Genomic DNA, 26,394 nt, shown 5'->3' on the forward strand with positions numbered 1-26,394 from the left:
TACCCCTTCTTAGGTTATGTTGACATTTCAAAAGGCACCTTAAAAAGGTACAGGAATATCAATCTACATACCTGGATGTCCGGCTGACAGCTCGCACGGGGGAAGTCTCTTCAGCTTGGTCAGAAGTTTCATCCACAAGCACTTCAATATCATCATCCCTGGAGAAGTATGGGAACATGCCTCCTTTTGAATCAGCCAAATAAGGTCCATTGTAATCAACTCCCTTTGCTAAACCCCAAAGGCAGCAACTCTATTCAGCAATAAAGTGAACAAATATTCCCCCCCATACACACCCTCTCCAGTTCCCATATTGGTTTAAAGTTAATCTGCATATTACCTAGTTGGTAACTTACAGAGGTATGAGCACTTCATACTTAAGGTAGTAAGCGAGCAAGCAAAGCAGAATCTAGGCATAAATCCATTCCAGCAGGGAAGTAATTGATACTATTTTTCCAATCTGTTCAATCTCTGCTCTCACATGAAACCCTATTATACTGTTGCATGTAGTCCCAACTTTTTGCAAACGTAAGTGTCTCCAGTGGCCCTCACTCCCAGATCAAGAGAACTATTCCAACTACCAAAGGCATTGCATCACAGAAATTGTATTCTGTTGAGATACGAGTTCAAATTCACTGAATGAACCTTGGGACTTTCAAACTTGAGTTGATATTCTTAGTCACAGCAGAGTTCCTCATTCTATAAACATACAAATAAGGAAATTTACTGTAGATTTCTGATTTTAAACTGACTACGTTTTTTGTTTTTGTTTTTGTTTTTAAATGGAGATATCCGATCTTCTAGAACTGGAAGGGACCTTGAAAGGTCATCGAGTCCAGTCCCCTGCCTTCACTAGCAGGACCAAGTACTGATTTTTTGTCCCAGATCCCTAGGTGGCCCCCTCAAGGATTGAACTCACAACCCTGGGTTTAGCAGGCCAATGCTCAAACCACTGAGCTATCCCTCCGCCCAATTACTCCTCTATCACAATTACTGAAGATAAAAATGTAATTTACCCTAATTCTCTATAAAAATTAGGGCTGTCGATTAATCACAGTTAACTCATGCGATTAACTCAAAAAAATTAATCGCAGTTAAAAAAATTAATCGTGATTAATCGCACTGTTAAACAACAAAATACCAACTGAAATTCATTAAATATTGATGTTTTTCTACATTTTCAAATATATTGATTTCTATTACAGCACAGAATACAAAGTGTACAGTGCTCACTTTATATTTTTATTACAAATATTTGCACTGTAAAAATGAAACAAGAAATAGTATTTTTCAATTCACCTCATACAAATACTCTAGTGCAATCTCTTTATCATGAAAGTATAATTTACAAATGTAGGGTTTTTTTGTTACATAACTGCACTCAAAAACAAAACAATGTAAAACTTTAGAGCAGGGGTAGGCAACCTGCGGCATGCAAGCTAATTTTTAGTGGCACTCACACTGCCCAGGTCTTGGCCACTGGTCTGGCGGGGCGGAGGAGAGGGGGGCAGGCTCTGCATTTTAATTTAATTTTAAATGAAGCTTCTTAAACGTTTTAAAAACCTTATTTACTTTACATACAACAGTAGTTTAGTTATATATTATAGACTTATAGAAAGAGACTCTCTCAAAACGTTAAAATGTATTACTGGCACGCAAAACCTTAAATTAGAGTGATTAAATGAAGACTCATCACACCACTTCTGAAAGGTTGCCGACCCCTGCTTTAGAGCCTACAAGTCCAGTCAGTCCTACTTCTTGTTCAGCCAATAGCTAAGACAAACAAGTTTGTGTACATTGACGGGAAATACTGCTGCCTGCTTCTTATTTACAATGTCTCCTGAAATTGAGAACAGGCATTCGCATGGCACATTTGTAGCCGGCATTGCAAGGTATTTACGTGCCAGATATGCTACACATTCGTATGACCCTTCATGCTTCGGCCACCATTCCAGAAGGCATGCTTCCATGCTGATGATGTTCATTAAAAAAAAAAAAAAAAAAGTTAATTTGTGACTGAACTCCTTGCGGGAGAATTGTATATCTCCTGTTCTGTTTTACCCACATTCTGCCATATATTTAATGTTATAGCAGTCTTGGATGTTGACCCCACATATGTTCGTTTTAAGAACACTTTCACTGCAGATTTGACAAAACGCAAAGAAGGTACCAATGTGAGATTTCTAAAAATAGCTACAGCACTCGACCCAAGGATTAACAATCTGAAGTGCTATCCAAAATCTGAGAGGGATGAGGTATGGAGCATGTTTTGAGAGTCTTAAAAGAGCAACACCCAGATGCGGAAACTACAGAACCCGAAACATCAAAAAAGAAAAATCAACCTTCTGCTGACTCAGATGGTGAAAATGAACATGCATCGGTCCGCTCTGCTTTGGATCATTATCGAGCAGAACCCATCACCAGCATGGACGCATGCCCTCCGGAATGGTGGTGAAGGGACATATGAATCTTTAGCGCATCTGGCACATACATGTCTTGGGACGCCGGCTACAACAGTGCCATCCGAACGCCTGTTCTCACTTTCTGGTGACATTGTAAACAAGAAGCAGGCTGCATTATCTCCTGCAAATTGTAACCAAACTTGTTTGTCTGAGTATTGGCTGAAATAGGACTGAATGGACATGTAGGCTCTACACTTCTACATTGCTTTATTTTTGAATGCTGTTATTTTTTGTACATAATTCTACATTTGTAAGTTCAACTTTCATGATACAAGTATTGCAGTGCAATCTCTTTATTAGGTGAATTGAAAAATACTATTTCTTTTGTATTTTTACAGTGCAAATATTTGTAATAAAAAATATAAAGTGAGCACTGTACACTTTGTATTCTGCATTGTAATTGAAATCAATATATTTGAAAATGTAGAAAACATCCAAAATATTTAAGTAAATGGTATTCTATTGTTTAATCGCTTGACAGCCCTAATAAAAATACATATTTAATAAGGGCCAATATTTAAAAAGGGCTCTAGGGGTGATCCCGGCAATTACAGACCGGTAAGTCTAACGTCGGTACCGGGCAAATTAGTTGAAACAATAGTAAAGAATAAAATTGTCAGACACATAGAAAAACAAACTCTTGAGCAATAGTCAACATGGTTTCTGTAAAGGGAAATCGTGTCTTACTAATCTATTAGAGTTCTTTGAAGGGGTCAACAAACATGTGGACAAGGGGGATCCGGTGGACATAGTGTACTTAGATTTCCAGAAAGCCTTTGACAAGGTCCCTCACCAAAGGCTCTTACGTAAATTAAGCTGTCATGGGATAAAAGGAGAGGTCCTTTCATGGATTGAGAACTGGTTAAAGGACAGGGAACAAAGGGTAGGAATTAATGGTAAATTCTCAGAATGGAGAGGGGTAACTAGTGGTGTTCCCCAAGGGTCAGTCCTGGGACCAATCCTATTCAATTTATTCATAAATGATCTGGAGAAAGGGGTAAACAGTGAGGTGGCAAAGTTTGCAGATGATACTAAACTACTCAAGATAGTTAAGACCAAAGCAGATTGTGAAGAACTTCAAAAAGATCTCACAAAACTAAGTGATTGGGCAACAAAATGGCAAATGAAATTTAATGTGGATAAATGTAAAGTAATGCACATTGGAAAAAATAACCCCAACTATACATACAACATGATGGGGGCTAATTTAGCTACAACGAGTCAGGAAAAAGATCTTGGAGTTATCGTGGATAGTTCTCTGAAGATGTCCACGCAGTGTGCAGAGGCGGTCAAAAAGCAAACAGGATGTTAGGAATCATTAAAAGGGGATAGAGAATAAGACTGAGAATATATTATTGCCCTTATATAAATCCATGGTACGCCCACATCTCGAATACTGTGTACAGATGTGGTCTCCTCACCTCAAAAAGATATTCTAGCACTAGAAAAGGTTCAGAAAAGAGCAACTAAAATGATTAGGGGTTTAGAGAAGGTCCCATATGAGGAAAGATTAAAGAGGCTAGGACTCTTCAGTTTGGAAAAGAGAAGACTAAGGGGGGACATGATAGAGGTATATAAAATCATGAGTGATGTTGAGAAAGTGAATAAGGAAAAGTTATTTACTTATTCACATAATATAAGAACTAAGGGTCACCAAATGAAATTAATAGGCAGCAGGTTTAAAACAAATAAAAGGAAGTTCTTCTTCACGCAGCGCACAGTCAACTTGTGGAACTCCTTACCTGAGGAGGTTGTGAAGGCTAGGACTATAACAATGTTTAAAAGGGGACTGGATAAATTCATGGTGGCTAAGTCCATAAATGGCTATTAGCCAGGATGGGTAAGAATGGTGTCCCTAGCCTCTGTTCGTCAGAGGATGGAGATGGATGGCAGGAGAGAGATCATTTGATCATTGCCTGTTAGGTTCACTCCCTCAGGGGCACCTGGCATTGGCCACTGTCGGTAGACAGATACTGGGCTAGATGGACCTTTGGTCTGACCCGGTACGGCCTTTCTTATGTTCTTATGTTCTTATGTACATTCATGCATGGTGATGAGAAGAGACACCTCTCACACCGGACAGGAGAAACAGAACAGATTTATTTCCCAGCCCTCAGTTTTGGCACACCTCTACTGCCTGAAATCAGGGTTACTTACTGTTCAACTGGCAGCGGTTCCTTGGCAGCTTCTGCTAGCTCTTTCTGCAACTTGGCTTGTCGCTTCCTGGAGGGGAAAAAACAAAGTTCTTTACATAAGCACAACCTTATAATGATATGTCAACAAATAAATCTAGTGAGATTATATGATGCTAACACACAGGCATCACATGCCAAGGAGGCAAGTATGTAAGCTGCATTTGGAAAGAGCACACTTTGAAAACTGCATACATGGCTGTTAACCAAAAGTTACGAGGAACTGATTCAAATTAATGCATTGCTTGGTCAAATAATGACTAAGTTAACGGGATACAGAAAATGAAGAAATTGTTAAGATTAGTTCAAGGAGGTAAAACTAGGAGTAATCATATCTGATACAAGCATGGTAAAATCAGAAGACATATTCCAGCTGTTTGATCTGTTAGACTAGAATAGTTTCCTGAGGAAAGTGGAAAAGTCATTACTTTAGTTATTTACAATTAGACCAATCCTCAGAGACTATACTTTACTTTGCTAGCCCCACAGGATGAACATGAAGTTCCAGAATCTTTTCTGCCTTGAATGTCTAGGTTTTCAGAGTAGACAAAAAACTCTAGGAGACAATGGTCCCTCGAGGGCTGGCGTACTCAAACCACACTTATTTTACCAAATATATGGTCAAATCTCACCTCAAGTCCTTCTCATTCTCTGCATTGAGCCGATTAGCTTCCTGAGCCTTCTCTGCCATCCAACGTGTGACCAGCTCTTGGTTGTCTTCAGTAGTTTTCCTCAGTTTCTCTTCTAGGGCAGTGAAGGTGATCTGGAGAGCATCATACTCATCCTTCAGTGTTTGATTGGCTCGCTCAAGTTCTTGCAGCTTGCTGCGCAGTTCCTGGCACTCTGTTTCCAGCTCAGAGATCTTTTGCATGTATTCTGCAATCCTGGAAGAGCAACAGCATAAGTAACACAATGAAAAACACTCTTTCAGGCAGAGACCATCTTTTTGGTCTGTGTTTGTACTGTGCCTAGCACAACAGTGTCCTGGTTCATGACTGGGGCTCCTAGGCACTACTGTAATACAAAACAAACACCTGACCAAAAATCTGGGTCTCATGCCCTACATCACAAAGAAGAAATTGCTCCTACTCACTTTGCTTCATTGATCTGCATCTCCCTGTCTTTCTGCTGCATTTGGTTATTCAAATCAATCACTGACTGGGCCAACTAAGGAGAGAAAAAATAATTACAAAAAAAATGCAGGGATGCCACCAGTACATCAGCCATTCACTGGCTCCTAGTCAGAATGTGTCAGTCCAACTTTATAAGTAATGTGCGCATCTTTCAGAACTTCCTCTTCTTCAAAGATAGCAAACAGTTCTGGACACAGTACTAGCAGACAGTATCAGACTGGGAGGTCTACTACTTAGGAGTAGTTGTCATCACTGTTACTATCCCTTAGTATCTCAGCCCTGTCAGACAGAAAGGCTCCTTTGGACACAGCCACATCAAATGTTGAGGGTGAATATGAGGAATAAATCTTCACTTTTTTCAAATATCACAAAAAGCACAGAAATAAAGTAGTATCAGAGGGGTAACCGTGTTAGTCTGGATCTGTAAAAGCAGCAAAGAGTCCTGTGGCACCTTATAGACTAACAGACGTATTGGAGCATGAGCTTTCATGGATGAATACCCACTTCGTCGGATGCAACATTCACCCACGAAAGCTCATGCTCCAATACGTCTGTTAGTCTATAAGGTGCCACAGGACTCTTTGCTGAAATAAAGTAGCAACCAGAAGATTCACTTATGCAGGAAAAGCAAATCCTTTGAACTATAACAATGAATACTACAAGTCAATCACATGAACAGGTTGAACATTCTGCAACTGAGAAGTGTCAAGGGGTAACAAACCTATCAGAAGTTTAAATTTGACAATAGCAAAGATAATGAAACAGGATCAGAATCCAATAGCTTTAGATAATTACCACACAGACACCATGCTCACAAAGGGCCACAAGTAGGCCACACAATACATGAAAGAGGACTTTCTAACCTCGCCACGCTTTTTATGCAGCTCTGTCAGCTCCTCTTGATGTTTAATCCTCAGCTGGGCCATTTCCTGCAATTGAGCTTCATTTCTTGTGCCATCATGCCCTGGACTGGAATTTTAGAGGAGAGATTTCACAAGCTAGAAGTTGATTGCTTCTGAGCCTCTGCCTAGTTAGCCTCATAACAGCATCTCCTGCAATTTCAAATTCGTGTAACTACATTCAGATATTAAGGTAGAGTTAAAACCCTCCAGACAGCCTCCCTGTATTGAAATTTATTACGAAAGGAAGTCTCATGCATATTTGTAAATTCTTCATAGTCTGTCTATACATCCCATTATCCCCCCCATTAAAATAGCCAGACCTAGTCAGGCATGACATTTAAAACATCATTTAAATGCATCCTTCAATAACCCTCTTGAAACAACCTGTCAAGAAATATACAAAAATACTTGAGGTCTTTGCATCCTAGAAGTAGGGACACACTCTGCTTTCCTCAAGTCAGCAAACATGTGACTTAACTCCCTTCAACTACAGGTCTTAAGGACAGAAGTAGTTCTTTTGGACAAGATCTTTTGGATCCTCAGCTCAGACTTTCAGTTCGTTTCTGAAAGTTTTTTTGTTTCTTTGTCTCTCCTGGGGCTGGGGGTGGAGGGGTTCATTCCTGACCTAGAACTCACCTTTCCCGTCATGTTGTTGTACCCATCCCTGTCACCTAATTCTACTTTTTCCTCTCTCAACTGTATGCCTTCAGATATACCATCACCTCCTGACACCATTTCCCTGACTACCCTTCATCAATCCCTTCATCTTTTCTTGCACCTCCCTAAACTTGATCTCCCCACCACAGGACATGCAGAGTTGCTGCTGCTTGCCTTCTGACATAGTCTTTATATTCCAAGAATTCCACTGTCTCCCACATGCATTTGAGGTTATACAACAAAACCTTCCTCTTTGGACCTATTCCTCATGGACCTTGTCTTCCTCTCCCCACTTCCTTAGTTCATTTAGCCCTGATCTCCTCCACCTACTCTCACCTCTTTGTGAAAATGTTTTTTCCTTCTAAAGCTTCTTATATCTAGAATATCTTACCTCCATCTTTTTGCCTCTTCCTAAGTCTTAGATGAAAATAATTTAGCCCTTTCCTGTACATGGTAGGTTTTAAATTTCTCTCCTGTTCCGATTGTTACTTTATAAACGTTTAATTTTTCTTTAGAGGATTTGGGGAAGTGCATAAGACGCTACACAAGTTGAGTCCTAACCTAGGGTGAACACAAGTCTTACAGCATGCCGTACACCCAATACTGTCAGTTACTAATTGCATTATTTTTAATTTACACGCTGTCACTCTACTTATGGGCCCTATCCTCTCCCCCCTTAACAGATTAGTCTATAAAAATAGACTGAAAAGTAGTTCCATAACACACTCTCCTCCCAGCACAATTTTATGTAGTTTGGAAGGGTTCCTTGATTTTCCAGGGACTGAGTTCACTCTCTTATCACCTACTAAATAGAACTTACACCCAGTTATTATATTAAGAGTTCCTGATTTTAGGTTAAAACAGAAGCAAGATGAAGTTTTTTATACAATACCCCAAGAACTGCAAAAACTGCAAGTTTGGGTGCATTTAAAGTGGTTTGTGGAGGGAGCTGATGGAGTCTAGAGTTCTTCAGAAGGCAGCATGTTCCAGGGAATAGGGCAATGGACTGCGAATCAGGGAACCCGAGCTCTATTCCCTGATCTGCTATTGATCTGTTGTAACATCTTGGGCAAGTCATTTGCCCTCTCTGTGCCTCTGTTTCTTCTCCCACACTTCGTCTATCTTCTCTATGGAAGTTGTAAGCTCCTTGAGAACTGGTATTGTCCTATTCTGTTTGTACAGCACAGCGGGGTTCTAATCAGGTTGGAGCCAGTAGAAACTAATATAAACAATACACTACCCATCACTATAACCAAAATCTCTTACGCTTTTTGGAAGATCACACACAGGAACATGGAGGTCAATTTTTAAAAGATACAATTCAAGCAAATCAACTTTTTTAGAAGTTAAAAAAACAAAACCAGTTTTTCTAAAACAATGAAAATCAGAAAAAAATAGACATATTAGTAACCCTAAGCAGTAGAAGAAGGAAACGTGCAGTATCTGTTTGTGTACTCATCCTATGTTTGGCACTCGGTGTGAAGAAAGAGAGGGGGAGAGATGGGACAACCTAGCTAATCTGCTAGGAAGACCATAAAACCAGAAAGGAGTCAGAGTGACAGATTAGTGTTCTGAAGGGAAATGAATGCGAGAGGGATTCTAGTAATGTGGTCATCTCAAACTTCCCTCTCTCACTTTAGTTTACACGATAACAAAGATTTCTATTTTGCCTGAAACCATACCACTTTGGGTTGTTCTTACATTAGATCTCACAAGCTAAGTAGGTGCAAACCAGGTCACAGAAGACTAGATTTTTAGGAAGTGGTGTTGATAACTTATTCTTCCTACCCAGGTAGCACTGACCCAGTGGCCAAATATGGTAATAAGAAGCAATGTATTTCCAGACATCTTCATGTCCAAAGGTAGTGTAAAAAGTCCTGAGGGAACGTCTGTTATCCTGTGACTTACCAGGTGGAACCAGCCATTCCCCACCCAAGTCTTTAAGGCAGGTAAAGACAGTCTCTCAGAGACCCATGGCTGTGGGATTCACTCCCTATCAACATATACAAGAGTATACTGAGGGCACTTCCAGAGTAAGGCTTAGGATTTTACTTGTAAGGCTTTGTTTATATGTACTGTAATCCTTCCCCCACCCCCACCTTTGCTCTTACACTATTATTCGGTTGGGCATAGCCTCCCACAAATGAAAGTTGGCTATCGATGGCACAACTAAGAATCTATTTCAGATGGCAGGGCAGCCTGTTACAATCCCCACAAACATAGCTTTTGCCACAGCAGATACTTGTACAACCTTAAATATTTTGGTCACCAAAGAACCTTTGAGATTTTTCATAAGGCTATCAGCCCGTGTGCTGGTCAATTTCTAACAAGTAATTACACTGTAGTTACTTAATGTTTTGCCTATGGTATGGGTCAAATTCTATTTCAACTAATTACATTCTACTTGCCTAATGTTTCACTTGCAGTTTATGTAGGACATAGTATTATTCATTTCCTATCCTCAACAGCATACAGTGGTTTTACACAACATGTTTTCCACTCTAGAGGTAGCTGCACTTCATTGGTTAGTGTAGCAATCTGCATACATCAATATTCATGACAGTTATAAAGTTAAAGTCTACTATTGTGCCCTTATTGCAATAATATCAGTCCTGATCTGTTACTGTTCACATGCTGTCAACGCATGGAACTATATGTTGCATTATGTTAGGGAATTGGATTAGTACGGACTCAAATGCCAATAGAACCATCAGCACCATCACCACCTGCAGTACCTGGGTTTTTCCTACAGCAATAACGCTTTCTGAAGCTAATGGCCACCAGTCTTTTTTTTGGCATGGGGGCGGGGGGGGGAGAAGGGAAGGGAGGGATGAGGGGAGAAGAGAAGAGAATGCATTCTACCGCTTCATTTTTCTCCCTATGGAAGTCTTCATGACTCATGAGACCATGAAGCCACCAAGTCTGAAAACCTCTACCTTAAGTACAGACCTGGTCTTTCCCTACAGTGCTTATGAAATTGGACAAAGTCACTGACTGAAGTGGTATTGTAAGCCAACAGTGAGAAGTAGTATGAAAGTTATGGGGCAAATAGGTCCAATGGCATAATAGTCCAATTTATGCCGTATCAAATACAGAGGCTGCTAACAAATGACCACATAAACCATTATCTGTCTGAAAATCTATTTGTAAGACAGCTTTCTGCAAGAATGGACTTAAACTGGGTAACAATTGCAAGACCTTGTAATGAAGTGGTCTACAACCTAATCTAGGTTTATCAGGTGCTATTGGAATATTTGGTTCCAAGTTACTGTAGTAACCTATAAAGACCGGATGTATATGCATGAAGTTTTAGTGTATGAGAGACAGCTGACTGAAATGTTCATCTTGATTGAAAAAGAACTCCAAGTACCTGATCTCATGTCTGCTTTGCAAGTCATACTTTTCTGCTTGCAGCTTATCAGCCAGCACAGCATGGAGATCAGTCTTCTCTAGCAGCTTGTTATCTAACAGGACAAGAAAGTACAATTAAAAAACAAGTGAGGAGCAAAACCAGCTTTCTCCATTTATAAGATTTCAGGATCTTGTAGTTAATCCTACACCAACTCATCATATGACACTATGTCACACTGTGATACACACACCCCGTTTTGACTTGGGTAGACAGTGGTTTTATTCCTACTCAGGCTTAGATAACCTCTCAGAAACTGAGACAGTAGAGACCAATTCTGCAAAGTTTTATTCAGAAGTAGTTCTTACTCATATGTACTGCTATTGATAAATGTGGGACTTCTCATGGGAATACAGGTTTGAAGAATCCATCCTTGAACTCATCCTAGGCAAAGGCAACCCAAGTGCAGCCTATAGAACACAACCAGCCCTCTAATATTTGTAATACAACCCTAGAAGACTATTTTACACTACAGGGGGGAAAAAAGTAACAAGTTAGGGTTAGTATGGTAGCACAACAGTTGGGGACCAGCCATCTGCTTCTATTTGCTCATGTTGCAACTATAGGTAAAAGAGATGGCCAAAAACAAGCTCAAAGTGAAAAGCAACTATATTGGACAAGACCAACACTACAGACTTAACACCCCCAACTAAAAGTCAGTATAGGCAACACTAGTGCTGGCTTCACTCCGACAAATACCTGAACAATGCCTTAGAGGAAGTACCTTAAAAGATGAAAAGATACTGCTCACACCATCCACAGTGCAGTGGGACTGAACTGAAACCAGCTTGTCTCTCCTATTAAATGTGAAATACTACACTTAAGCATGAACAACAAACCAGTGCTTTGGTCTTTCATTATATGCAGTGCAACAGTAACGATCATGGTTAAGGTTGCCCAACATTTTCAATTATATCCCCATTTTCGGGTGCTTATAACATTAACAACTTTGGGAACTGTGGGATGCAGCGGGCAAAAGAACTGTGGTTCGTTACACACACTTACACTGGAGTATGATCTCTTCAAAGGCCTGTCTCTGCAGCCGGTCCCGGCGCCTCAGCTCCTCTGCAATGTGTCGTTTCCACGTGGGGAAAGTCGCAGCTCTGAGCCCAGAAGTCATCTCACCAGCACTGGCCTCAGCGTCCCGGTTTTCTACTGAGCCGAGCGGAACCAGGCTAAGCAAGTTACTCCTGCCACAAACACCCTCGCACGCTGAGCCTTGCGACTTCCCAGTGCTCAGGACCTCGTGGTTTCTGGAGGGGCCAGAAGAAGGGCGCACAGGCAGAGAGAGACGCAGACGGGACCAGGGAATACACTCGGGCAGGGGCACAGACACACTCGGGCAGGGAAGAGAAATGCAGACTGCGGGGGTTGTGTAAGGGCAGGACACACTGAAGGGGGTGCGCACAGTCTGAGCAGGGCAGCAGGGGCAGAGCCGGGGGTGTTAAGGAAGTGGTCAACTACCAGCAGGGCGGGGAGATGGGGCAGGTTAGGGGGAGCGGGGCGCACAGCCTGGGTGGGGCAGAGGGCACCTGGCAGCAGGGCGGGCGGAGAGGACAGTGACAGACTCGGGAGGGGCCGGGCGCGGCAGGGCCGGCTCCCCGGATGGGTCTGACAGGCGGGGGCCTCACCACCACTCCCTAGCCTGGGCACAGCCACTGTCCCGCTCGGCCGCGCCCCACCGGCGCCATTCTCCCGAGCCGCACCTCACCGGGGGCCTGAGCGCTCCGAGTCGCACAATAAAGCCGTTGCCGGCTGCCTCCGGTACCGCCAGGCTGCCCGGCTCGGACAGCAGCCGCCTCCCGCCGCCAGTCCGAGCCCTGGCGGACACCGCAGGCTTTGCCAGCACGGGCGGCGCCTTCACTGGGCTCGCTGCGGGCGAGTCACAATCGCTATCCGGCGAACAAGCTGGTCACCTCGGCACAAAATGGTAAGTCGGGGGGCCTCCCCGAGTCGCCATTTTAGAGGCGGTACCGATAGACGGGCTCGCACCGCGTCGCCATCTTGAAGGTGGCACAAAGACAGGAAGGTCGCCGCCATCTTGGGGGTGGTGCCGAAAGCAGCAGAGAAACGGGGACGGAGTTTGATCTGCTTAGAGACTTCGCCCGTTACGGAGCCGCCCCGCCTGTTTCCTGTGGGGCTGGGCTGGGCACAGGCCCAACCGACCCTTCAGCCCGGTTCAGCGCTTGCGAGGCAGACCAGGCCCTCCGGGCGCACCCTGGCCCGGCCTCGCAGTCTCCTGCTGTCGGGGTGTGGCAGTGGCGAGAAGATGGGCCGGGTCCGTGGTGGACCCTCTGCCCATGTGGCCTCTCGGCTGGGGTGGCGGGGGGTGGTGGTGATGGTTTGTGGTGGAGTGGGGAGTGGTGTGCCACAAATAAAGTACACGACTTATATTTTAATATCAGTAGTCTTACCTTTCTAATGCGATGGATGTGCCTCGCCGCAGCCCCTGAGCTGGGAAGGGTGGGAGGGTCTCCCTCTCTCCCCCGGCTGCAGCAGCCCCCAGGCTGGGGCTGGGAAGGAGTGGGGGGTCTCTCCTTTGCCCCAGTAGTCACAGAGCTGAGGCTGAGGAAAAGGGCCATCTCTCCTTGGCAGCTGCAGTCTTGGTGCTGGGGAAAGTTGCCTCTTTCTCTGGCCACCGCAGCCCTGCATGTCCCAAATTCCCCCCACCCTTTCTTCTCACCCCGCTGCCCCCTCCCAGCTACCCCAAGGGCCACCACCTCACCTTACATGTGCGTCTTCTCTAGGATCCAGGCACAGAATTAGTGGAGTCACATCACACCTGTGTGGCTTCACCAATTAGGTGGGTGGCCCTTCATTCTCCTGTGTGCGGCCGCCTAGGTGCGGACCTTAGAAGGAAATATCTGTGGACCATCTGAATGGAGCTGTTCCGCGCACCACAGTTTGAGAACCTCTGGTGTAGACATAGCCGTAGTGATCCTCATAGTGCAGGCATAGTTATATCGTTCAACTAGCTTATTTTGCTGGGGGAACCAATATCAGCTCTCCTACCAAAAGCACTTTTTCGCTGCTATAAGCTGTCTCTCCTCACTGGGAGGGTTTGCAACTATAGGTATACAGGCAAAGCCTTTCTAGTATGGACCTGACTAGGTGAGAGTGGATAGCTGATGTTGGAGAAGAAAAAAAGCTACTTTAAAAAAAAATTCACAACTCATGCAATAAAGTTCTCTGATGGAAAAGAAGCTAGAATGAAGTACAGAGGAGATGCCATGGGTCATCTATCTATGCTGGAGAGGCTTCTGTTGTGTTAATTTAGATAGAATAAATGGGGCACAGATAGTATCATAATCCAGTTCCTGTCCAACATTAAACAAGGTCAGGTTTGGTATACAGAGACCTCAGCCTGTTTCATACCATGTCAAATACACCATAAAAATCTTTTAAAATGTTTATTAAAGATACAGAAAAGAAAGAAAAAGTTAAAGCATTTGAAATGTGAAGCATTAAGTAAGGTTTTCAATTTAACATCTCTTGCTCCCTTTCCCTTCAGATGGAGAGAGTTTTTAAAAGGAAAACTCCCTTGTTTGACAGTCTCTTAGATACTTTCAAAAATAGCAATAACTGCCTTTTTGGGGAAAAGAAGTTAGTTGGGATGAGTTGGAACTGTTGTTATTAAAGTCTGGTCCCATTTCATCACAGGTGGCCAGGTATCTCTGGCCTGGTTTGGTTATGCTCTCTCAGGATTAGAATGAAGAAGGCTCAGGGTCCCAGGCAATGGTGAAGCTAGCTCCAGGAGCCTTTCGGGGGAGGGATAGCTCAGTGGTTTGAGCATTGGCCTGCTTAAACCTAGGGTTGTGAGTCAATCCTTGAGGTCATTTAGGGATCTGGGACAAAAATCTGTATGGGGATTGGTCCTGCTTTGAGTAGGGGGTTGGACTAGATGACCTCCTGAGGTCTCTTCCAATCCTGATATTCTATCTGTTCTGTGGTTCCCACTCCCAGTCTTTCTGTTTAAGGACTCACAAAGGAAATGGTGGATGGAATAGCCCATCCTCTCATTATTCTGTCCACCAGTTAGGCCTAATATCCATCACACCAATTTTGGTTCATTAATTTCTGATTCCCCATCTTCTGTTTTTACCAGGCATTATTTCAACATAGTCCTTGAATTATATTTATGTGGCCTTTTTTTTATTTTTTTTGGACTAACTTAGTCTCTCTATCTGTTTCTCTTGCACCTGTTTGTAATGTTCATTATTGAAAGCAACTTGACTTATAATAATAAATGTAATAGGAAGTATTGTAACATTTTATGACCTTTCATATACTTCACAACTGCACTCACAAAGAGGGTAAAATTATAGGCCCAATTATTAGAACACTGCCCGCTGCCAGACACTGCATGTTTATGGCAGGAAGCCACAGACAAACCACATAGACAGACAGTAGCAGGATTATCTGCCATTCAACAGGATCGTTGAGGAGGCTGATGGTAGCTCACACTTTTCCCTTCCATATCCTTGGAAACCATGGGAAGACTGACAGCAGTTAGGGGGCTGGTGTGCCTATCATGCTGACTATTATCATCTCATTGTTTCTTTGTACTCCCATGTATGTCTCTCTGGTAGGGACTACCCTTTTGTTCTGTGTTTGTAAAGCACTTGGCCCAGTGGGCTCCTGGTTCGTGATTAGGGCTAGTGTGTGCTACAATAATGGCTCCCCACTCCTCTGAGAGAGCAGGGACCTTACAATTGAAATTCCACAATGTGACCAAGATTTTCCAATATGTGAGTTCCTAAAGTTAAGTACATGTGAAGATTTAGGATCCTAAAAAGTGAACAATTTAAAAGCACTGAACAGCTCCCTTTGAAGTAATTGACTTCAACAGGGACTACTGAATGCTCAGCTCTTCTGAAACTCAGGTCCCTTCTTTAGGATCCAAATGTGGTCACCCAGTCTTTACAAATTTTGGCCTATTCTTTTTGAGATTGCTCAGCTTTCATTCCTTCTGTGCGTGAATCAGGCTTTATAAAGTTGGGAATTCAAGTAAACTCAAAATAAGGATATTTGAAACAATTAACAAAACTTATCTTGTCCAGCAGGCAACCTGTGAGTGATGAGAGGGCACAGAGGCATTTGGAGCAACTACTGGTACTTCTAATTTCACTGCTCTACAGCCAAAATGCTTTTGAAATAAATGTAATCAAACTTTACTAATTCTGGGTCACTGAGAACGAAAATGATGCTTAAAATTGTTGATTGGCTCTAGTTTTCAAGATATGCTATTGGGTCAGTATATACGACCCTTGACTTGGGAATAGCGGAGGATAAGTGAGTTATAAAGGGAAGGGATCTCAATTTAAACCAGAAATGACTAAAATACATCTTTGACTGGATCTATGAATAAATCTATGACTGGGTTTGGACAGTACTTGCTTTTTAGGCAAAACAATGAATGATGCAATCTGAAGCTGGTATTGCATCATACATTATATGAATTGCATCATGTTATTCCTAGAAGTCATGGATGATGCAATCATAACGAAGCTTACATCACTCTGCTGAACAAATTGCCCTATATCAGCTCTAGAAATCATACAGTGTCGTGCTCTCTTATTTGTCAGTGTTTGATTTTGCAAAGGGACACATTTCTGTTTAGCCAAAGTGAGCAGAGATGCCTCGTACTTGTGTGAACAGTGCAGATAACTTCTGCTATGTTTGTGGTGAAGTGACTTTTGCATCACAAAAGCGTAGTATAACCACTATGGTTAAGAAAGCCTATCACCTTTATTTGGGCTGCAAAATTGGAGATCAGGACAAGAGGTGGGCCCCACACATATGCTGCAACACTTGTGCAACAAATCTTCGCCAGTGGTTGAACAAGAAAAGGAAATCTATGCCTTTTGCAGTGCCAATGATGTGGAGAGAGCCAACAGATCATACCAGCTATTGTTACTTCTGCATGGTGCCTCCAGTTGGGAAAGGTGTGTCAAAGAAGAAAAAGTGGACTGTGCATTATCCAAACATTCCATCAGCTATACGCCCAGTACCCCACGGAGAAGGACTGCCGGTTCCTGATGCACCAGAATCATTCTCACTTGAGTCAGACGAGGAAGAGGATGAAACTTCTGGTCCTGAACCATCAATGTCACAGGACCCACATTTTCTCCCATCCTCCTCCTCTGAACCACACCTCATAACACAAGGTGAACTGAATGATCTTGTCAGGGATTTGGAACTACCCAAGAGTAAGGCAGAGCTGTTGGGCTCCAGACTACAGCAGTGGAATCTCCTGGCAGGTGATGTTAGGGTTTCCATGTTCCGTGACCATCAAAAGGATCTTGTCCCATTCTTCTTCATGGAAGGTGATCTTGTAGCCTGCAACAACATCGATGGTGTGTTGGCAGCCCTCAACATCGTTCACGATCCAGATGAGTGGAGACTGTTCATTGATTCATCAAAGACGAGTCTTAAAACTGTTTTACTGCATAATGGCAATGTTTTGCCATCAATTCCAGTTGGTCATGCATTCCATATGAAGGAAACCTATGACAACATGAAACAACTTTTGAGGTGCATAAACTATGACCAACATCAGTGGCAGCTTTGTGGCGATTTGAAGGTTGTTGCTCTCTTGCTTGGTCTGCAGACTGGATACACAAAGTACTGCTATTTTCTCTGCGAATGGGATAGTCGTGCAAGAGATTCCCACTACATCAAGAAAGATTGGCCACTCCGACAGTCATTGGAGCCTGGGAAGAAAAGTGTTCAGCATCCACCACTTGTTGAATCAAGGAAGATTTTGTTACCACCCTTACACATCAAGCTGGGTCTGATGAAGAACTTTGTCAAGGCCATTGACAAAACACAAGCAGCTTTCAAGTACCTCCGTGGAAAATTTCCAAGGTTAAGTGAAGCTAAGATAAAGGAACGTGTCTTTGTTGGTCCTCAGATTTGTGAACTTCTTCGAGATGATGCATTTGACCATGCACTGCGTGGCAAGGAAAAGACTGCATGGAAAGCCTTCCAGTTAGTGGCAATAAATTTTCTTGGAAACAACAAGGCAGACAACTACAGGTTGTTGGTGGAAAACCTCCTCAAGGCATACAAAAGCCTTGGTTGCAACATGTCACTAAAGATACATTTTTTGCACTCTCATCTAGATTTTTTTCCACCGAACTGCAGAGCAGTGAGCAACGAGCACGGCGAGCGATTTCACCCAGACATTGCAACAATGGAGAAACGCTATCAGGGCAAATGGAGCCCATCAATGCTTGCAGACTATTGCTGGACAGTGACAAGAGATGCTCCATTTAATGAATACAAGAGACAAGCCAAGAAGCACCGAGTAGACACTGAATAGGACTAAACTATGTACATAATAGTTTTTTGCCTTTTGTTTCATAATAAATTTTAGTTATATAACCCTTTTGCTGATTTTTAAAGTGTTACATAAACAGGACAGGTGAAATATTATCATGTAAAGCAACCATAAACACATGAAAAGACCTAGGTTTACAATTTATGATTAAAACTCTACTATCTACACAATATACATAGACATAAAATGTAAAAATTTAAATATCTTAGAAACAGTAGCCAATCAGTTGTTTTAATTGTCATATTTGAATTCAGCATATCAAATTACATAATAAATATCACATTTTATCTCTGAAGCAGACGACTTCTCAAAAATCGCAGACCAGTGTTTTTAATAGGTGATGGGGGGGGGAACCAAACATTTCATCAAGCATGATTCAGAGTCTACATAAATAGGTTCCCCAAGAACAAAACAAAGGCTTTGTTGTTTTTTCGCAAAGCCAAGAAGTACATGACACTTTAATGGTGTTTGGATGAAATAAATAACTGGTGCATGTGTGTCATGGAGCATGTGCTCCAGTCTGTTTGCTGTGACTCTCTCAGTAATTTGCATGCCTTCACATTTTATTTTTAAGCAAGATGATTAATGCATATGAAACAAGTTCATGCAAATAGTTACTGAAAATCAGTATACTAGCTGAAGGGCTGTGTGCTGAATGCTCCAAAAAGGAAAGGTTAAATGAGTGTCTCTCAAGATTCCCTGAGCCTGGCCTGGATCCACCAAGGTACTTAAGTGCCTAACACCTGATTTAGGTGCCACTCCAATCCACAAAACTCCCACTTGGCTGCTGCCAACCGTGTAGTTCCTAAACTCACTTGGTGCTTACATTTCTTCTGTAAAAGTTCCCAAGCACCTATGTTTTGGCCTCTGGCCATGCACACTGCTGCCTCCCTCTAGGGGTCACACATCTGCTTGAGCCCCAGAGCAATCCAGGAATAGGGTCGGGGGGGAGATAGCCATTCAGCCGCCTGACTCATGTGCAGGGCCCATCCCATTGGGGTGCTCAGAGGCTGCCTAACTCCACAGCAAACTGCCAGGGGGAGGAGACAGACCCGGGGCGCCGGAACAGAGGGCCATGGCCCCCTCACTTAAAAGCCCTCCCCAAGCAATGCAGGGATGTGGAGGAGAGGAGGGGGGGGGCAATATTTGCCAAGTGCTAAGACTAGGTGCAGCACTGAACAAGACAATGGGCCAGACTACCTGCCCTCTGGGCATGTTCACAGTGGGAGGGGACATGTACTGCAATGATCTTCCATGCAGTACTGCTCTAGGCCAGCCACAGTGTCTGTGTTCAGAAAAGTGCAGGGACTGCTCCCTTTGTGTACCTGGGGTGGGTCATGCCTATCTACAGCAGCCTAACCTAATTTAAAAGATGTTGCCATCCACGCACCGCTCCTATACTCCAGGAAGCTCAGGGAGGGATTATACTTTACAAAGCCATAAACCTGCCACCCCCATGTACTACCTGAGGCATAATGCCCCCTCTAAAGGCACAATCAAATTCCAAATGATAACTGTCCCTGCGTCTAATTGCTTACAATCTAATAGCCAGACAGCAAAAACTGGGTATCCAAATATGTTCTCATTGTCAAGTCAGCCTGTGGAACTTGTAGCCACATGAGGAGGCATGCACCACAGGTGACTTTTTAAAAGACTGTATAATTGTATCTTCTATAACAACACATGCAGCTCTGCAGGCTAAGGCAAGGGGGAGAAGCTCATGTTTCTGGGCATAAGCTGTGCCTCAGTGGCCTGCAGAAGGAAAAGCTTTGTCCACTTATTGCAGTGCATCCTTGAACAGGTTTATTATAGGGGAGGTTTCCCCTTCCTCAAAAACTAAGTGCATTGGCACTTCTGCCCCCTGGTTCCTTAGGTTATCTTATCTTTCTGCCTTCTGTCTAAGCTAGCACTGTATCCACCACATTCTCCCACCCAGCCTCTCCCATTTCAGTTGAGCCTCCATCTCTTGTTCATCCTTTTGCTGCCTCTATTGGGGACCCCTCTGACTCGTCTCCATTCTGCCAGACTGCCTCTCACTTCACTTAGGCTGCCTCTACACTGCTAGCTAGGGGTGTGAATCCCAGCTCATGTACACACACTCACGCTAATTCAAGAAGTGCAAGTATAAATAGTGCAACTGCAGTAGCACAGGTAGTGCCAGTGGTGGCACATATGTACATTCAGGTGGGTTTGTCCTTGGCAGGGCTAAACTGTGCCTCCGCTTCCCATGCCACCACAGATATACTCCTATTTATCTTTGCACCAGCTCTCATTGAGTATGTCTACACAAGCTGGACTCACTCCCACCACGTGTAGAGTAGACATAATTTTAGACTCTCCTCCCTAAGTTTCTTCTCCCCTTTTCTTTCCTGGTCACATCTTGTCTCTCTTTCCCCGCATTTCCTCCCTGCTCCTGAAGCACAGCACTCATTCCTAAAATGGCTACCATCTCACATGACTTTGAATAGGTCGGTAACAACAGGTTGCCATCTTATGCTGCAGGAGATTAACTTTTACTCTGTATATGTGCAGTGTCTAGCAAAGTAGAGCCCAGAGCTTGGCTAGGGTCTCCAGGTACCACTACATTCATAATAATCATCACCTACGCATTTAGCAAAATTACATAACTTGAATAAAATCTTGATATTCTTAAATCTAGGCTTGGCGAGCACATTTACACGGCTCTGGTGGTGTCTTCTGCAGTAAGGGGTTATTGAGAATGGAGCCTTGACTACAGTTCTCTAAATACACCTTTTGGTACAGCATCAGTCAGCACAACATTAGAATCCAGCTTGAGCCGTTGCCTATAGCGTGTTCTTTTGATTGCAGCAATTGAGTTTCTTTGGGCAAAACTAGCTTTTGTTCATCTTTAGTAGCTGAAATCAAATTAAGCTAAACTGAGAAGGAAATAAGCACAGCGGTAATTAAAAACAAATTCATGCACATCACATTCTAAATCAGCAGATAATTCTGCGTGGGTGAACCAACTCCTGCATTGAGTGTAACTCACAGCTTTTGTTTTGCTGCCCGTGGGAGCTGGCGCAAAGATGAGCTGTAAATAAAATTAATAAAACAAGATAATGGCAATAAACTGAGAGCAAAGGTTCATGGCAATTTTGTACTCAGGATTCATTTTGTTTTCTGTTTCAGCATGATGTACATGGTGGAAAAATATGGTTAATTACAGTTGGACCTAAACACTTCTTCTACCATCCGGGGTTGGACTATACCAAAATGCCTCTGTACAGTGGGAAAGTTTTGACTTCACATCATGTAATGCTACCAATCAGTTCAATATCCTTAACAGAACCATTTTAGAACAGGTTCTGTTAACAGCCGTATATGAAAAAAACGTAACATAGGCAACAGAGGAAATGGATAATGAGATTTTTTCATATACCGAACAACTGGTATGAATAATAAGCTGGTAATTGCTTACATATATAGAAAATAACATCTTGTGCCTCTGCAGCTCACACTTTCTCTACACTGGAGAAATGTGGCATGCTCAGCACCTGTTTGGAACCCTAGCACTCATGTAACATGTTCACATCCAAAATTGCTAGCAGGAATGCATAGGTGATCACACTGCCATTGGGGTTGCAGATGTGAACAGCTGGCATAATGTGATACTGTCCCAACTGCATTTCACTGCTCATTCAGCTGTGCATAGTATGCAGCAAAGCCTGTGTCCTCCCTTGTACAGTTTATTAAGTATCTGACCCTGGCTGTAACAAATGTTATACAGAACACAACTGGCAGGTAGTAGACCACATTGTAGATGGCAGTGTTACTGCAGGCTGGTAGGCCCCCTTTACCTTGCGATATAAGACATCCAAATGCACAGTCCACCACGCTGCACCTGCTGATTCTGTAGTTTGGTTTCATGACCTAGAGAAGCAGTGGCTGTGCAGATTCTTTGAGACTCACAGTAGGGATGAAGACCCTTTGAATATTAATATTGAGGGGTGGTAATGTGGACTTCTCAGGAGCAGATAGAAGGGCAAAGAATTTTAAAAATTTTTTTTGGCATCATGCACTTTGTCCATCCTGCATACACATCATAGCCACAATAATCAACTAAGACTTGCATCACCACGCATGGTAGCCTCAAGTCCTTTGTCCAACATGAAGAGATTTGCAGATAGTTCTTGGTCAGCTTGGCTAGTTAGATGTCCCTGCAATTCTACATCTTTCCACACACAAATATCTGAGACTCCAGAAAATACACCTTTTGTGCAAACATCTCAAAGTGTTTTAGAAAGCTAGGTATTAACCTTGCATTGTAAAGATAAACTGAAGCCCAAAGGTTAACTGACTTGCATTAGGTCATTAGTGAATCAAGTGGCAGAGTCAAGACCAGTGCTTAGCATCAGGTCATCTGGGTTCTAACCAGAAAGGTTAGTATGTGGACATTGTCTACTTGCTTTTTTCTTCCTAAACTCAACTCTTTCTTCTAGACATTTTTATACAACATTGATCTTACATGAAGGGAACAATACTGCCTTACTGTAATATTGGCAATAGCTCTTGCACCTACCAACTCTCATTCTATACTGGGGAGGTCAGGTAAGCTTGTTTTGGAGACTTTAGTCTTGGCCAAGAACCAGGCTTTTAACAAATTATGGTATTCCATAATAGCACATACTGTAGCTGAAAACTTGAAGCATTTCTGACAGCTGGAGCTCCATGGAAATTAGCACAATAAGGGAATGTAGCTAATTTTGAGGACTAGAAAAATAAGAGAACTGTGTAGTTAGGGGAATATATTTGAGGGAAATCAGTTGTTTTTTCAACAACTTTCTCCCTTCTCTCACAATATTTATAACAATTTAATGGGAAAATAACTGGGATAACAGCAGAGTATAGCAAAAGCAGCATTTTTGGCTGGGAAAGAGTAACTCAGCTTAGTCAATAGTGACCCCTCTTTAAAATGAGCAGCTTTTGTGGAGCAACTTCTGGAGTCCTATTTAGTTCAGAAAGATAGCGGGATGGAAGCAATGAAGGACATCTTCAGGGCTCTAGGCAAGATGGGAAGAGAAGTCATGAAAAGAACCACCACAGTACTAGGGTGTGTGAAATTCATATCTATTTCCTTTTTAGATATAGGATGAGTAGTTGGAAAGAGTCCCAGTTAGTTTATTGAGGCTGTATCCTAAGAACAGTTGACCTTGTCACAAAGATAAAAGTAGAATGTCTCCTCTTCCTGCCAGGAGCTGCTCCTCACAAGTAGTCTACCTTTCCCATATTTCTACCATCTCTCCTGCAGAGCTCTGAAGATCCATTTCCCCTGGCTTTAACACTCCCTTGCCCACACATAACTATACTGCAGCTGCCATCATTCCAGCCAAGGAGAAAAAGTAGATGGGACTCCCTACAGAACCTTGCTGATGTCCCTTATCTAACTCTAGGAGCCAGTGATTAGCGGAGAGAGTTTTCTCCCTCAGGCTTGGTGCACAGCCTCACCCTGTCTTTAGTTATATGCCTCATTGGAGGTTTGACCTGCCATTCCAGATGCAGGTACTGAGTTGGTCCCACCTACTTTCATCTATAGAGGCAGCATATGCAAACTTTTTCATTGGTACCAAATTCCAGCATTGAAAGTAGCCAGATGCTGTGCTGCTTGTAAGGGTATCTCCACATGGAGAGGCTAGTTTTGCTCTATCTCAGTATTTCATTTTCTTTAATATGTGAAGTGACTTTTTTAGGCTCCAGTGTGGGGTCTCACTGGGAAAACACTGACACTGTGTACAAAGCTTTGTCTGTTGGCTCACCACTCATTATCAGTGGGTAAAAGCTTTTCGTAGAACATCTAGCAGAAGTCCCCATCCCCCCACATACACTAATGCACCTTGGTTTTCAATAGGAAAATTATTTTCACTCTTCATATTAGACTATAAAATCACCACTTCAAGCAGGGTATTTCCAAGACAGTGCCAGGAGCTGTATGAATTCCCCAGAGTCTGAAATGGAGAAGTGAAACGCTCTCTAAAGAAAAGAAATGCCTTGTCCATTGAATCTTCCAACAAAGTTTTAGGTTTCTACCGGGAAGACACTGTTAAATAAAAGAGGAGGGTTAAAAAAAATTAGTGAGTGTAGGGGAGCAGGTGCTTCACAGAAAACATATCCTCTGGAGAGAAATCAGTCCTGGGAAGAATTTTGTATGCATGGACCGCTCTCCCCCATCCACCTGCCCAAATCTGCTAGGCCTGGGCTGCTCCAGGAAAATCCAGACCTATCTTTCAGCAAGTGCCATTACCACCAATTAAGCATGAATGTAGATTGGGTTCAAGCATTTTTACCACAGTCATAAAACCTGTTCTGCAAAAAGGTGGATACAAACCTGAGTCCTATGTACACAAGTACAGCTGCATTGCTACTGGGGGAAATCACCCTAATGCAGATGCTTTGTGGAGGAGAGGATAACAAATCAACAATATCAAATCTTCCAAGTTATTCCTTTCTGGCCTTCCTGGTGCATTTGATCCTTTCTGGTGTCTCAAAATAAGTGACTCTGGGCAGGGACTATTTTCATTTAGTGAGTTGTACAGCACTGAACTAATATGAAGTAAACAAGACAGGTAATAAGGGATGGTTAGAAATGAGTCTAATTTTTATTTTTTTAGTAATGAACAGGGAACAGTAGCAAGGATCAAGTCACAAATAGGCCCAGCGTCACTGTAAACCACTGCACTAGTACTTAACATGGATATAGAAATTACAAATATGTTAACATGATTAGTTCTCAGGCAATGATCAAAAATACAATAAGGTCAGCATGAATCTAATAGGATGCTACTAAACCAGCCAGCCAAATGTCCTTCAAAGTAGAGTGATTCCCATAAAAACAAAAATAAAATGGCTGGAATGACTGATTTCCCCTCAGGTCTACATTTCTAGACCATACGTGGGCCCAATCTACCACTCCCATTCCTGCATGTAGTTCTGCCCTTTCACTCTTCCCCAGGATGTTTTTGTGAAGGAAGAACAGCACTAGTTGCTAAAAACAAGAGCTGCAGTGCCAGGGAACAAATCCTCATACTCTCCATGGATGCCTGTATCCGGTGGATGCCTGTACACACCTTGGGGTTCCTACAAGAGACAAGGCTGAAACCCTATATGATGTGACACTCTTAAACATCCATTGTTCAAACTCTTTCCCAGCCTCCCCTGACTCCTTGCTCCATTGGGGTGACCTGCTCTGGGAGCTGTACCGCTGTCAAGATGCTTCCTTTGAAGTAACTGTCACTCAGGATTGGGATTTTGGAACTCGAGAAAAAGGTTTTAGTTTGTTTGTGCAGGGGGCTCTTTCCATCCACCCACCCCATGTCTTTGTCCTTATGTCCTTCCTCTTCTCCAAAAGAGTACTAAGGTATTTAACGCCTTGCCTCCTAGATTAAGTACCAAAGTGACACTGCAGAAGGCTAACTGGGAACCTTGTCCTCTTGCATTTGTCATTGTTGTCCTGTCTCTTCTTCATCTGAACAACTTGTGCTAAATTTCTCAGCTAGAAGACTTTTATAATGATAAAGAGAGAGAGACACTCTCAAAAATAGAACGCCCCAGTCCTTTCAACACCAGACCAGAGGATAGTAATGTGAACAAAGTGGTAATCTTGTTTCTTCCTTTTAGGGTTCCTCCCAGGATGCCATCTGCCATGTTGCAGTCACTGTGGAGACAAGAAAAGACACCAGTCCCTCAGCTTATCTACTGCTGCTTCTATATACTGGATAACTTACCAGAGACATGAGCAGACATAGCTCATGTCTTGTGTTCCCCTTCTTGTCCCATACCCATGTTTCTCGCCCTCACTTCATCCTCTTCCCCACTTCCTGTGATCTGTCCACTTGCCTTTCCAGTCCCTCTTGTTAACACAAAAACTTCACTAAGTCCCCTTTTTATTTTAATAAAGGGCAAAACTCAAAGGCTGGTCCAATTAAATAAATGCTCTTAGATGAAGCTTTATTTATTATTTCAAGTGGCAGCTTGATGTGTATTTCTGGACAACAGCACTGCCTAGATTGGTAAGTATTTTCAACTGATCAGTACCTTGACCCCTTTTTTATTAACCTGGCAAAGCAAACTTACCCTTGAACCATACACAGGCCAAGTTTTGATCTTCTAGAGTAAAGCAATTTGAGTTAGGTGAGCACTAAAGCAACTGAAGTTTTTGCCCAGCCAGGGGCAGCTCCAGGCACCAGCACGCCAAGCACGTGCCTGGGGTGGCAAGCCATGGGGGACGCTCTGCCAGTCACCGCGAGGGCGGCAGGCAGGTTGCCTTCGGTGGCATGCCTGCGGGG

At 43.0% G+C, this 26,394-nt stretch overlaps 2 protein-coding genes and 1 long non-coding RNA gene across 13 annotated transcripts in view; 1 reads left to right on the forward strand and 2 right to left on the reverse strand.

Moving 5' to 3' along the window:
• Nucleotides 1-12,638, reverse strand: part of ATG16L1 (autophagy related 16 like 1) — a 29,524-nt gene extending 16,886 nt beyond the window's left edge. For 2 of the 8 annotated variants that reach the window (XM_039487549.1, XM_039487552.1), the window contains exons 1-7: nucleotides 11,758-11,904; nucleotides 10,714-10,807; nucleotides 6,648-6,753; nucleotides 5,745-5,818; nucleotides 5,284-5,535; nucleotides 4,617-4,682; nucleotides 72-158 (exon numbers count right to left, since the gene is read on the reverse strand). In XM_039487549.1, coding sequence (XP_039343483.1) covers nucleotides 72-158; nucleotides 4,617-4,682; nucleotides 5,284-5,535; nucleotides 5,745-5,818; nucleotides 6,648-6,753; nucleotides 10,714-10,807; nucleotides 11,758-11,872 — 794 coding nt within the window. In that variant the 5' untranslated portion in view covers nucleotides 11,873-11,904. Of the gene's footprint in view, nucleotides 1-71; nucleotides 159-4,616; nucleotides 4,683-5,283; nucleotides 5,536-5,744; nucleotides 5,819-6,647; nucleotides 6,837-10,713; nucleotides 10,808-11,757; nucleotides 12,065-12,458 lie in introns of those variants that run through there. The other 6 variants (XM_039487553.1, XM_039487557.1, XM_039487554.1 and 3 more) reach the window with 6 other exon arrangements.
• LOC120371623 lies at nucleotides 12,566-26,227 on the forward strand. The gene is made up of 3 exons (XR_005584498.1): nucleotides 12,566-12,682; nucleotides 15,813-15,864; nucleotides 25,727-26,227. It is a non-coding gene; the product is annotated as an uncharacterized LOC120371623 (long non-coding RNA).
• INPP5D (inositol polyphosphate-5-phosphatase D) overlaps nucleotides 24,680-26,394 on the reverse strand; it is an 80,679-nt gene continuing 78,964 nt past the window's right edge. For all 4 annotated transcript variants that reach the window (XM_039487547.1, XM_039487545.1, XM_039487548.1 and 1 more), the window contains exon 28: nucleotides 24,680-25,763. In XM_039487547.1, coding sequence (XP_039343481.1) covers nucleotides 25,761-25,763 — 3 coding nt within the window. In that variant the 3' untranslated portion in view covers nucleotides 24,680-25,760. The remainder of the gene's footprint in view (nucleotides 25,764-26,394) is intronic.

Source organism: Mauremys reevesii, linkage group 9 (assembly GCF_016161935.1).
Source record: "Mauremys reevesii isolate NIE-2019 linkage group 9, ASM1616193v1, whole genome shotgun sequence".
NCBI lineage: Eukaryota > Metazoa > Chordata > Testudines > Geoemydidae > Mauremys > Mauremys reevesii.